Raw genomic sequence first — 13682 nt, 5'->3', positions numbered from 1 at the left:
TGTTCTGATACACCTCAGACTGAAGGTAAAGACACCAGTCTCGCACGGCTGTCTCAGGGGGAATCTATGGAACGCCCAAGCCTTTAATGATGCCTGCTGCAAATGTTACCATCAGCTAAAAATAGACCATCCCATTAGTGAAAAAAAAGAAATGAAAATAATGACTAGAGCCCTTGTGATTCAATGCAAGTGTTATCTGTGAGTGTGAGTACTACTGGTGTGGAAAGAGAAACTCTGTGGTGCCCGTCCCCAAGGTTGGGACAGTTCTCTTGAATCAAACAGAGAAGGTAAGGATATGATGTCATCAATTTCTCCAGGAAGTACAGGGGGTGAAAAAAACTATTCCTTCACAATGGAGAGGGTGTGTATGAAATCGCACCCAGTTCATTATAGTGACCACCAACCTCTTTCTCTCATCAGTACTGTACTTGCTTTTTCTCTATCTCGTAATTCCAGTCAGTACATTTGTGAGGCTGGGAGGCCCTAGATGGCTCTCCATCTGCAGGGGAATATGTCTGTGATTAATCAGAGCCCTGTTGCCGGATTAGCCTTCTAGCTACGGGGATCAGGCTGCATCTTGACAACAGCTTGGTCTGAGCCCCAGTATCCCTGCGGTAAATACAAACATCATCCATCTCCAAACAGCCAGGCAGGCAGGAGCTAGGCTAACACTAGGCAATCTCACCCACCACCAACAATGGCAGCTAGTGATGACTCAGAGCTGCTGAAGCAGGCTGAAGTCTGGGCCAGGGATGCTAGGAGGATTAGCGTAGCCATGGATTGAAAAGCCTTCATAATGCTAATGAGATTGCATATGTTGCTACTGATGCTAGTGGTGAAGTGTGTAGTAACCCTGGATTCCCTCTCACCTTCGTAGAAGCCGTCGTCATCCATTGTGCCGTACACATACAGGTACTTCCCAGCCACCAGGGGGAGCTCTGCCTCTGGGTGCTCATTAGGCCCATCATAAGGGTTGTAACTACACAACAGAGAGAGGAGGGTTCAACATACAGTACCAGTCAAAGTTTGAAAAAAACAACTCATTCTAGAGTTTTTCTTAATTTTACTATTTTCTACATTGTACAATAATAGTGAAGACATCAAAACTATGAAATAACACATATGGAATCACGTAATAACCAAAAAATGAAAACATATGTTATATTTGAGATTCTTCACAGTAGCCAGCCTTTGCCTTGATGACAGCTTTGCACACTTGGCATTCTCTCAACCAGCATCACCTAGAATTCATTTAAATTAAAAGGTGTGCCTCGTTAAAAGTTAATTTGTGGAATTTATTTCCTTCTTAATTCGTTTGAGCCAATCAGTTGTGTTGTGAAAAGGTAGGTGTGGTATACAGAAGATAGCCCTATTTGGTAAAAGACCAAGTCCATATTATGGCAAGAACAGCTAAAATAAGCAAAGAGAAACAACAGTCCATCATTACTTGAAGACATGAAGGTCAGTCAATGCGGAACATTTCAGAACTTTGAAAGTTTCTTCAAGTGCAGTCACAAAAACCATCAAGCGCTATTATGAAACTGGCTCTCATGAGGACCGCCACAGGAAAGGAAGATCCAGAGTTATCTCTGCTGTAGATGATACGCTAACCGCACCTCAGATTGACCTGTTCACCTGTCCCAGACCTATTATTTGACCATGCTGGTCATTTATGAACATTTGAACATCTTGGCCATGTTCTGTTATAATCTCCACCAGGCACAGCCAGAAGAGGACTGGCCACCCCTCATAGCCTGGTTACTCTCTAGGTTTCTTCCTAGGTTTTGGCCTTTCTAGAGAGTTGTTCTTAGCCAACGTGCTTCAACACCTGCATTGCTTGCTGTTTGGGGTTTTAGGCTGGGTTTCTGTACAGCACTTTGAGATATCAGCTGATGTACGAAGGGCTATATAAATACATTTGATTTGATGTGATTTAGATTGCAGCCTAAATAAATGCTTTACAGAGTTGAAGTAACAAACACATTTTAACATCCACTGATTCAAGACTGCTTGAATCAGGCCTTTATGGTGGAATTGCTGCACAAAACACTGCTAAAGTACACCAATTATAAGAAGAGACTTGCTTGGGCAGTGTGATGGTGTGGGGGTGCTTTGCTGGTAAAATTGGCAGTGATTTATTTAGAATTCAAGGAACACTTAACCATCATGGCTACCACAGTATTCTGCAGTGATACTCCATTTCATTTGTTTCTCGCTTAGTGTGACTATCATTTGTTTTTAATAGGACAATGACCCAACACACCTTCAGGCTGTGTAAGGGCTATTTGACCAAGAAGGAGAGTGATGGAGTGCTGCATCAGATGACTTGGCCTTCACAATCACCCGACCTCAACCCAATTGAGATGGATCAGGTTGAGTTGGACTGCAGATTGAAGGAAAAGCAGCCAACAGCTGCTCAACATATGTGGGAACTCCTTCAAGACTGTTGGAAAAGCATTCCAGGTGAAGCTGGTTGAGAGAATGCCAAGAGTGTGCAAAGCTGTCATCAAGGCAAAAGGTGGCTACTGAAGGTGGCTGCTATTGAAGAATCTAAAATCTAATCTTGTTTAACACTTTTTTGGTTACTACGTGATTTCATGTGTTATTTCATGGTTTTGGTGTTCTACAATGTAGAAAATAGTACGTATAAAGAAAAACACTTCAATGAGTAGATGTGTCAACTTTTGACTGTTACTGTAGATATGCACCTGACTACAATATATACTACAATATGTTTATGGAGAAAATAGTGCTTCTGATGTGCATGTGGAGGTGCTTAGTGATCTAGCACTGGTCTAGAGTGTTATGTGTGGATTTCTGGCGCTGCTCGGTGTCAGCAAACTATACGTGATTCAGCTTTCCCAGGTGTTGTGTGACAGACCCACTGGTCTCACCTGTAGCGGGCAGTGCATAGACGGACTGTGCCAGTGTAGCGAGGCTTGGACCTGGGTGCACGACGGATCTCATCCTCCATCTTGGGAAACACACGGGCAGGGAAGCAATCACAGAGTTGCATCTAAATACCATAACTCTGATCCAATTCAAACCAATTCAAACACAATGGCTTTGCTTATGATCACAGCCACTCACAATTATGTCTCCAGTGACTGATCTGACACAGAAAAACTTCCCAGCACTCGTATACTGTCTAGTTCTACTGTCTGACAGGAGACTCATGTTGCTGTCTGGTGCTAAACCAATTGGTTTTACAGCTATTGCTCAGCTGATGGCTATCAAGTGCAAGTATACAGCTCGTCCATGAATAGCCCATCTCTTGAGCAATAGCACCCTTATGCTTTAGCAATGGGACTGTGTCTCTGTATGAGAAGAGACGAGAGCAGGACCCACCTCTGAGGGAGTCACCCGTCGCGGGCTGCTGGGGCAGCTCGTTGTCACAGTGGAGGGATTGACAGACAGCAGTTCTGGCCTGTCTCTGTCTCCGATCTGCAGTGGGCGGAGGAACTTGGATATCAGCCGAGTGTTTGCCGAGCTCTCATCGCCTGGGAAACATCGATTTCCACACCAAATAAAGAGCATCTGTCATTCCTTCTGCTCTCATTCATGGCACAGCTATTGATTTCCTGTTCAGGGGAGTACACAGCAAACACTCTTAATGGCCAGCACCTGGCTCTGCTCTCTGCCTGACACATCTGCAAGGCATTTCTCTGATGCTTAACACTCTCTACTCTCTGAAGACATAACTGACACGGAACGGGACTCTACCATCACAGAGTTCTAGCAGCCACACACCTACACAAAGCCATGCCTAGGTAATTTCCCATCTTAGACAAAAATATAACATTTGAATGGTTGGTGTTTGGATTTGGTTCATTATGCTACAGATGAGCTGTGTCATTGATCATGAATAAAGCGGTATTTCTTCCATTTCCTGTGATCCAAACTGGCCTTGAAGCCTGTTCTGCTGAGATGGACTGAAGAGAAAAGAGGTGCCTTACTGTGACTCACACCAGGCCGTTTAGTTGCCAACTTTCCTTCTCTTTCTCCCACTCTCCCAACCTCACCCCACAGGGTTCTGGCAAAGGTCATTGTTGTGACAACTAGATTAAACGACTGTCTCATTCAATTTTGAATTAATTAATTACCCAGGCATAATGACTGACATAGACTGTGCACATAGACTTTCAGAACTGTATTTTGGTCTTGATTGATGAGATACACTGTTTGAATCAAATGCCAGACATGATGTTTATACTTTTATTCTCTAGTGATAAGCACTTTTCTGCTTCATATCTATGTCGTCTGACACCATAATGTTCTCACAGTGGGCAGGGTTTTTGTTCCGGAGTTCTAAATTGAGCAGCTGCTGAAAAATGAGCTCCTGTATATATTGAGATTTAAATGGTTTTTTAGAGTGAAGTACATCGAAAAAATCAAGAGAAAACTGCAAGACTCAATAGAAGACAAAACAAGGAACAAACCAAAAAGACAGGCTTTTGAAGAAGTAACTATTTTTCATAAAATTGTACAGTTATCTTAGCTAGCTGAATTGCTAGCTGAATTGTTTACTTGTTGCTAAGCAGTTGCTAGGGACTCTCCTGGAAGAAGCTAGCTAGCTTACAAATAATAACAACAAAAAATATCTAGTTAACAGAAGAAAGGAAGACAAAATAAGGACAGAAGAAAAAGAAAAAGGACAACAAAGTGAAACCTCTAAAGAAACAAGAGACCATAATACAAGAAACAGCACTATAGAGAGATAGAACAACAACAACGCAGCCACTGCCAGCTAGCCTACTTCAGCAGTACTGTATCATTTGAATTATTTTAGTCAATAAGATTCCTGCTACGTAAGCTTAACTTTCTGAACATTCGAGACGTGTAGTCCACTTGTCATTCCAATCTCCTTTGCATTAGCGTAGCCTCTTCTGTAGCCTGTCAAATTTGTGTCTGTCTATCCCTGTTCTCTCCTCTCTGCACAGACCATACAAACGCTCCACACCGCGTGGCCGCGGCCACTCTAATCTGGTGGTCCCAGCGCGCACGACCCACGTGGAGTTCCAGGTCTCCGGTAGCCTCTGGAACTGCCGATCTGCGGCCAACAAGGCAGAGTTCATCTCAGCCTATGCCTCCCTCCAGTCCCTCGACTTCTTGGCACTGACGGAAACATGGATCACCACAGATAACACTGCAACTCCTACTGCTCTCTCTTCGTCCGCCCACGTGTTCTCGCACACCCCGAGAGCTTCTGGTCAGCGGGGTGGTGGCACCGGGATCCTCATCTCTCCCAAGTGGTCATTCTCTTTTCCCCTTACCCATCTGTCTATCGCCTCCTTTGAATTCCATGCTGTCACAGTTACCAGCCCTTTCAAGCTTAACATCCTTATCATTTATCGCCCTCCAGGTTCCCTCGGAGAGTTCATCAATGAGCTTGATGCCTTGATAAGCTCCTTTCCTGAGGACGGCTCACCTCTCACAGTTCTGGGCGACTTTAACCTCCCCACGTCTACCTTTGACTCATTCCTCTCTGCCTCCTTCTTTCCACTCCTCTCCTCTTTGACCTCACCCTCTTACCTTCCCCTCTACTCACAAGGCAGGCAATACGCTCGACCTCATCTTTACTAGATGCTGTTCTTCCACTAACCTCACTGCAACTCCTCCAAGTCTCCGACCACTACCTTGTATCCTTTTCCCTCTTGCTCTCATCCAACACTTCCCACACTGCCCCTACTCGGATGGTATCGCGCCGTCCCAATCTTCGCTCTCTCTCCCCTGCTACTCTCTCCTCTTCCATCCTATCATCTCTTCCCTCTGCTCAAACCTTCTCCAACCTATCTCCTGATTCTGCCTCCTCAACCCTCCTCTCCTCCCCCTTCTGCATCCCTTGATTCTCTATGTCCCCTATCCTCCAGGCCGGCTCGGTCCTCCCCTCCTGCTCCGTGGCTCGACGACTCATTGCGAGCTCACAGAACAGGGCTCCGGGCAGCCGAGCGGAAATGGAGGAAAACTCGCCTCCCTGCGGACCTGGCATCCTTTCACTCCCTCCTCTCTACATTTTCCTCTTCTGTCTCTGCTGCTAAAGCCACTTTCTACCACTCTAAATTCCAAGCATCTGCCTCTAACCCTAGGAAGCTCTTTGCCACCTTCTCCTCCCTCCTGAATCCTCCTCCCCCCCCTCCCCCTCCTCCCTCTCTGCAGATGACTTCGTCAACCATTTTGAAAAGAAGGTCGACGACATCCGATCCTCGTTTGCTAAGTCAAACGACACCGCTGGTTCTGCTCACACTGCCCTACCCTGTGCTCTGACCTCTTTCTCCCCTCTCTCTCCAGATGAAATCTCGCGTCTTGTGACGGCCGGCCGCCCAACAACCTGCCCGCTTGACCCTATTCCCTCCTCTCTTCTCCAGACCATTTCCGGAGACCTTCTCCCTTACCTCACCTCGCTCATCAACTCATCCCTGACCGCTGGCTACGTCCCTTCTGTCTTCAAGAGAGCGAGAGTTGCACCCTTCTGAAAAAACCTACACTCGATCCCTCCGATGTCAACAACTACAGACCAGTATCCCTTCTTTCTTTTCTCTCCAAAACTCTTGAACGTGCCGTCCTTGGCCAGCTCTCCCGCTATCTCTCTCAGAATGACCTGCTTGATCCAAATCAGTCAGGTTTCAAGACTAGTCATTCAACTGAGACTGCTCTTCTCTGTATCACGGAGGCCCTCCGCACTGCTAAAGCTAACTCTCTCTCCTCTGCTCTCATCCTTCTAGACCTATCGGCTGCCTTCGATACTGTGAACCATCAGATCCTCCTCTCCACCCTCTCCGAGTTGGGCATCTCCGGCGCGGCCCACGCTTGGATTGCGTCCTACCTGACAGGTCGCTCCTACCAGGTGGCGTGGCGAGAATCTGTCTCCTCACCACGCGCTCTCACCACTGGCGTCCCCAGGGCTCTGTTCTAGGCCCTCTCCTATTCTCGCTATACACCAAGTCACTTGGCTCTGTCATAACCTCACATGGTCTCTCCTATCATTGCTATGCAGACGACACACAATTAATCTTCTCCTTTCCCCCTTCTGATGACCAGGTGGCGAATCGCATCTCTGCATGTCTGGCAGACATATCAGTGTGGATGACGGATCACCACCTCAAGCTGAACCTCGGCAAGACGGAGCTGCTCTTCCTCCCGGGGAAGGACTGCCCATTCCATGATCTCGCCATCACGGTTGACAACTCCATTGTGTCTTCCTCCCAGAGCGCTAAGAACCTTGGCGTGATCCTGGACAACACCCTGTCGTTCTCAACTAACATCATGGCGGTGGCCCGTTCTTGTAGGTTCATGCTCTACAACATCCGCAGAGTACGACCCTGCCTCACACAGGAAGCAGCGCAGGTCCTAATCCAGGCACTTGTCATCTCCCGTCTGGATTACTGCAACTCGCTGTTGGCTGGGCTCCCTGCCTGTGCCATTAAACCCCTACAACTCATCCAGAACGCCGCAGCCCGTCTGGTGTTCAACCTTCCCAAGTTCTCTCACGTCACCCCGCTCCTCCGCTCTCTCCACTGGCTTCCAGTTGAAGCTCGCATCCGCTACAAGACCATGGTGCTTGCCTACGGAGCTGTGAGGGGAACGGCACCTCAGTACCTCCAGGCTCTGATCAGGCCCTACACCCAAACAAGGGCACTGCGTTCATCCACCTCTGGCCTGCTCGCCTCCCTACCACTGAGGAAGTACAGTTCCCCGCGCAGCCCAGTCAAAACTGTTCGCTGCTCTGGCCCCCAATGGTGGAACAAACTCCCTCACGACGCCAGGACAGCGGAGTCAATCACCACCTTCCGGAGACACCTGAAACCCCACCTCTTTCAGGAATACCTAGGATAGGATAAAGTAATCCTTCTCACCCCCTTAAAAGATTTAGATGCACTATTGTAAAGTGGCTGTTCCACTGGATGTCTTAAGGTGAACGCACCAATTTGTAAGTCGCTCTGGATAAGAGCGTCTGCTAAATGACTTAAAATGTAAAAAAAAAAAAAAAAAAAAGGGTTGGGAGTTCGGAGTACTCACCTTTCCCTGCCTGGGCTGCCAGTCCGTTGAGGATTTGAGAGAGTTTATTTTCTGGGCGAAAGGGAACGTTGTGTTTGGAGAAAGGCTCAGTGCTGAGGATGTCTACAGTATCTGCCTCCAGACGGAAATCCTCCAGGTCCTTGGACAGCTGGCCAAACTGTTCAGTCTGTGACCTGCATTTCAGCTCCAGGTCGCGAACCTTGACCTTCCGTAAACAGGGATGTGTGGAGGAGAGAGAGATAGACACAAACGGTCAATGGAAGGAGGGTTTCTGTGCTCCTATGTAGCAAATCTTTAGAACAGGATATACTAAATTGCAATGCATGTTTTATGTTAATAACATGTTAGTAATATACCACTACATGGACATGAGTTAAACTAATCATTGGCTTAAATCCTTTACTGGTGCTGCAGATCGCAAGCTGAACCAAATATGGCACGGGATCCCAAAAGAGCCATTTCTAGCTTAGAACAGCTCATTCATATCAAAAACACTGCCTGCCGAGTAATCAAAGGATCTGGAAGTAGAGGCTGTGCAACGCTGATACACTTTGATAACAAAGCCAAGCAGTGTGACGAGTTAAGAGGCTTATAAAAGTATGTACTTTAAAGACATTATCTAAGCAGCTCCGAGATTACATTTAGAGCCTTGAGTTAACAACCGTTGGGTTTTCTCTGAAAGCTACAAGACTGAAACACCATGGCCTGCACAGTAAGAGATAAGGCAAGCCAGGGTCCTAGTCACGAGGAAAGTTGGTTTCACCCAGCGATAAAACTAGAGAGTTAGAACACTTCGGAGTCAGAATACTTCAGATTCAGAACACTCAGCTGCAAGATGGGCTGAGATACAGAAACGGAGGATGAATGAACAGCCATCGGGGAGCCACTACTTTGGTCTGATTGGTTATAAAAAGAAACAAGGAAATCAAATGTGCTTGGATCTTACAGGACATCTGGTATTCGCCCCAAATGGCACCATATTCCCTATACAGTGCCTTGCAAAAGTATTCACCCCCCTTGGCATTTTTCCTATTTTGTTGCATTACAACCTGCCATTTAAATGTATTTTTATTTGGAGTTTGTGTAATAGACAGACACAAAATAGTGAAATGAAAAAAATTACTTGTTTCAAAAACTTGTAAAAAATAAAAAACGGAAAAGTGGTGCTTGCATATCTATTCACCCCCTTTTCTATGAAGTCCCTAAATAAGATCTGGTGCAACCAATTACCTTCATAAATCACATAATTAGTTAAATAAAGTCCACCTGTGTGGAATCTAAGTGTCACATGATCTGTCACGTGATCTCAGAATATATACACCTGCTTTGAAAGGCCCCAGAGTCTACAACACCACAAGCAAGGGGCACCACCAAGCAAGCGGCAACATGAAGACCAAGGAGCTCTCCAAACTGGTCAGGGACAAAGTTGTGGAGAAGTACAGATCAGGGTTGGGTTATAAAGAAATATCAGAAACTTTGAACATCCCATGGACCACCGTTAAATCCATTATTAAAAAATTTAAAGAATATGGCACCACAACAAACCTGCCAAGAGAGGGCCGCCCACCAAAATTCATGGACCAGGCAAGGAGGGCATTAATCAGAGAGGCAACAAGAAGAACAAAGATAACACTGAAGGAGCTGCAAAGCTCCACAGCAGAGATTGGAGTATCTGTCCATAGTAACACTTTTATTAAGCCATACACTCCACAGAGTCGGGTTTACGGAAGAGTGGCAAGAAAAAAAGCCATTGCTTAAAGAAAAAAATAAGCAAACATGTTTGGTGTTCGTCAAAAGGCACGTGGGAGACTCCCCAAACATATGGAAGAATATACTCTGGTTAGATGATACTAAAATGTAGCTTTTGGGCCATCAAGGAAAACGCTATGTCTGGCGCGAACCCAACACCTCGCATCACCCGAGAACACCATCCCCATAGTGAAGCATGGTGGTGGCAGCATCATGCTGTTGGGATGTTTTTCATCGGCAGGGGACTAGGAAACTGGTCAGAATTGAAGGAATGATGGACGGCGCTAAATACAGGGAAATTCTTGAGGGAAACCTGTTTCAGTCTTCCAGAGATTTGAGACTGGGACAGAGGTTCACCTTCCAGCAATCACCCTAAGCATACTGCTAAAGCAACACTTGAGTGGTTTAAGGGGAAACATTTAAATGTCTTGGCCTAGTCAAAGCCCAGACCTCAATCCAATTGAGAATCTGTGGTATGACTTAAATATTGCTGTACACCAGCGGAACCCATTCAACTTGAAGGAGCTGGAGCAGTTTTGCCTTGAAGAATGAGCAAAAATCCCAGTGGCTAGATGTGCCAAGCTTATAGAGACAGACCCCAAGAGACTTGCAGCTGTAATTGCTACAAAATGCGTCTCTACAAAGTATTGACTTTGGGGGGGGGGTGAATAGTTATGCACACCCAAGTTTTCATTTTTTTTGTCTTATTTCTTGTTTGTTTCACCCCCAAAAGATATCTTGCATCTTCAAAGTGGTAGGCATGTTGTGTAAATCAAATGATACAACCCCCCCCCCAAAATACATTTTAATTCCAGGTTGTAAGGCAACAAAATACTGTAGGAATAATGCCAAGGGGGTGAATACTTTTGCAAGCCACTGTATAGTGGACTACTATAGAGCCCTATGGGCCCTGGTCATAAGTAGTGCACCATATAGGGCAGGGGTAATCAACTCTTACCCTATGAGGTCCGGAGCCTGCTGGTTTTCTGTTCTACCTGATAATTAATTGCCACCACCTGGTGTCCCAGGTCTAAATCAGTCCCTGATTAGAGTGGAACAATTATAAAATGCAGTGGAACTGGCTTGGAGGTCCAGAGTTGAGTTTGAGGGATATAGTGAATATGGTGTGATTTGGGACACAACCTTGGACTGGAGTACAGAGGCAAAAGAGGATCTATAGTGTGATGCAGTACCAGCACTGGGCTCTGTTCATCTGATATCCTTCAATTGAATACGATATTAGTATGTTTCATTACCATACCTTTTATAACATATGCACTAATGTGAATTAGAGCCTGAGTGATTCACTGAGACTATTTAAAGGTTATAGGACAAATGTGACAATGGAGACGATGAACATTGGGGATTCTAGATGTTTCAGGGTAGGAAACATAAATACCTGCATTCTGTCCAAATGGTTCTGTTCAGACACAAAAGACACACATAGAAACACACAATGACATTGAACAAAGATGAAAGAAAACAAACACCCAAATCAAACTGTTACACCGTATGAGATCAATGCATACGTAATACAGTAATCCATGCAAAATCATGTAAATAAATGAGAAAAGAGAACCCTTACAAAACAAGTAAGAACGAGTCCCCATGAGGAGCATCAAGTAACTTACAATAAATATATTAAAAAAAATAATAAACACCCAAAATCATAGCCAAGACAGTGTTGAGAACCAGAAATTATGGAAAGGAACAATACTCATGTCCCTAGATAATCTTAGTGTCATCTCCTCTCTAGGTTAACTCGTTTTAACGCAGTAACTGAGCATGCTATTGGAGTTCTATGTGAACAGTGCCAGTGCCTCTAATGCATCTCCTCTACACTGTAGATATTTCATCATCTGGATGGTTGGGCTCTGAATTTTCTCTGTAGAAGAGGTTTCTCCAAGAGCCATTAGTGCCATGGCTGGTATGAGAGCTTCTGAGCCTGAGCAACGGCGATGTTGAGCGGTCCTAAAGGAGGGAGTTATGAGCAGGTTTTGCTGACCCAACTCTCTGTAAAAGTGTTCTATTCCCATTACAGCTAAAATCACCACTCAACGAAAGCCTCAAAAAGCTATATATACTGAACGAAAATATAAATGCAACATGCAACAATTTCAAAGATTTTACTGATTTACAGTTCATAAAGGAAATCAGTCAAATAAAATAAATTCATTAGGCCCTAATCTATGGCTTTCACATGACTGGGCAGGGGTGGAGCCATGGGTGGGCCTGGGACAGCATAGGTCCACCAACTTGGAAGCCAGGCCCACCCACTGGGGTGCCAGGTCCAGCCAATCAGAATGAGTCCCCCCTCCAGACGATCTCACAGGGGAAGAAGCTGGATGTGGAAGTCTTGGGCTGGCGTGGTTACACGTGGTCTGTGGCTGTGAGGCCGGTTGGACACACTACCAAATTCTCTATCACAACGTTGGAAGCAGCTTATGGTAGAGAAATGAACGTTCAATGCCAACAGCTCTGGTGGACATTCATACAGTCAGAATGCCAATTGCAAGCTCCCTCAAAACGTAAGACATCTGTGGCATTGTGTTGTGCGACAAAATTTCAAATGTTAAAGGGGCCTCTTATTGTCCCCAGCACAAGGTGCACCTGTGTAATGATCTTGCCGTTTAATCAGCTTCTTGATATGCCTCACCTGTCAGGTGGATGGATTATCTTTGGCAATGGATACATGCTCACTAAGAGCGATATTAACACATTTGTGCACAAAATTTTGAGAAATTAGCTTTTTGTGCATGTGGAAAATGTCTGGTACAATTCACATGTTGCATTTACATTTTTTTTGTTCAGTGTAAATGCAGTATGGAGTATGACCTGGGATGAACCAGGCTTACCTCAAAACTAGCTTTTCATGAAAGGCAATATGTATTTGGTGGAATTCAAACAACACAATGGAGGTATTTTTCATACAGTATCCATCAATCAATGTGTCTTGCATACACAAACAAAACCACATATCAGTCAATTGACAGCCATTTTGAAAACCGCCACCGAAGCCATCCTCATTTTGCCCATCGGACCTCCATGTCCACTTACCTCTAACAGGTGGACCGCTCCCTCATGCTCTTTCTCAGCTTTAACCTGAGCCTGGAGAAAACACAGAAACACAGTCATATACTGTAGGACCTGCAGGTGACACAGTGAGCACAGCACAGTATCTGCACAGTCAGTGTTACATCAAACATACAAGTGGCATAGCTCTTGGTACACTGCAGACATACAGGTAACTGCCAGAGTAATGGGATCAGCATCTTGAAAGTAAGTGTTACCACACAGGTGTGGTTCCTGAGTTAATTAAGCAATTAAACATCCTATCAAATCAAATCAAATTTTATTGGTCACATACACATGGTTAGCAGATGTTAATGTGAGTGTGGCGAAATGCTTGTGCTTCTAGTTCCGACAATGCAGTAATAACCAACGAGTAATCTAACCTAAAAATTCCACAACAACTACCTTATACACACAAGTGTAAAGGGATGAAGAATCTGTACATATAGATATATGGATGAGTGATGGTACAGAACGGAATAGGCAAGATGCAGTAGATGGTATCGAGTACAGTATATACATATGAGATGAGTAATGTAGGGTATGTAAACATATAAAAGTGGCATTGTTTAAAGTGGCTAGTGATACACGTATTACATAAAAATGGCAAGATGCCGTAGATGGTATAGAGTACAGTATATACATATGAGACGAGTAATATAGGGTATGTTAACATTATATTAAGGGGCATTGTTTAAAGTGGCTTGTGGTACATTTTTTACATCAAATTTTCCATTATTAAAGTGGCTGGAGTTGAGTCAGTAAGTTGGCAGCAGCCACTCAATGTTAGTAGTGGCTGTTTAACAGTCTGATGGTCTTCAGATAGAAGCTGTTTTTCAGTCTCT

At 44.9% G+C, this 13682-nt stretch overlaps 1 protein-coding gene across 1 annotated transcript in view; it reads right to left on the bottom strand.

Annotated features, from left to right (window-relative positions):
* The window catches only part of LOC115101119 (RIMS-binding protein 2-like), a 94697-nt gene that overhangs the window by 16970 nt on the left and 64045 nt on the right, over positions 1–13682 (bottom strand). Inside the window, 6 exon segments of the mRNA XM_029620338.2 lie at positions 870–979; positions 2895–2974; positions 3349–3500; positions 8017–8221; positions 11165–11185; positions 12823–12873. Of these exon segments, the coding sequence (XP_029476198.2) occupies positions 870–979; positions 2895–2974; positions 3349–3500; positions 8017–8221; positions 11165–11185; positions 12823–12873 (619 nt within the window).

Source organism: Oncorhynchus nerka, linkage group LG19 (genome assembly GCF_034236695.1).
Source record: "Oncorhynchus nerka isolate Pitt River linkage group LG19, Oner_Uvic_2.0, whole genome shotgun sequence".
NCBI lineage: Eukaryota > Metazoa > Chordata > Actinopteri > Salmoniformes > Salmonidae > Oncorhynchus > Oncorhynchus nerka.
Note: the sequence above shows the minus strand (reverse complement) of the source record. Positions and strands in the feature narration are given on the sequence as shown.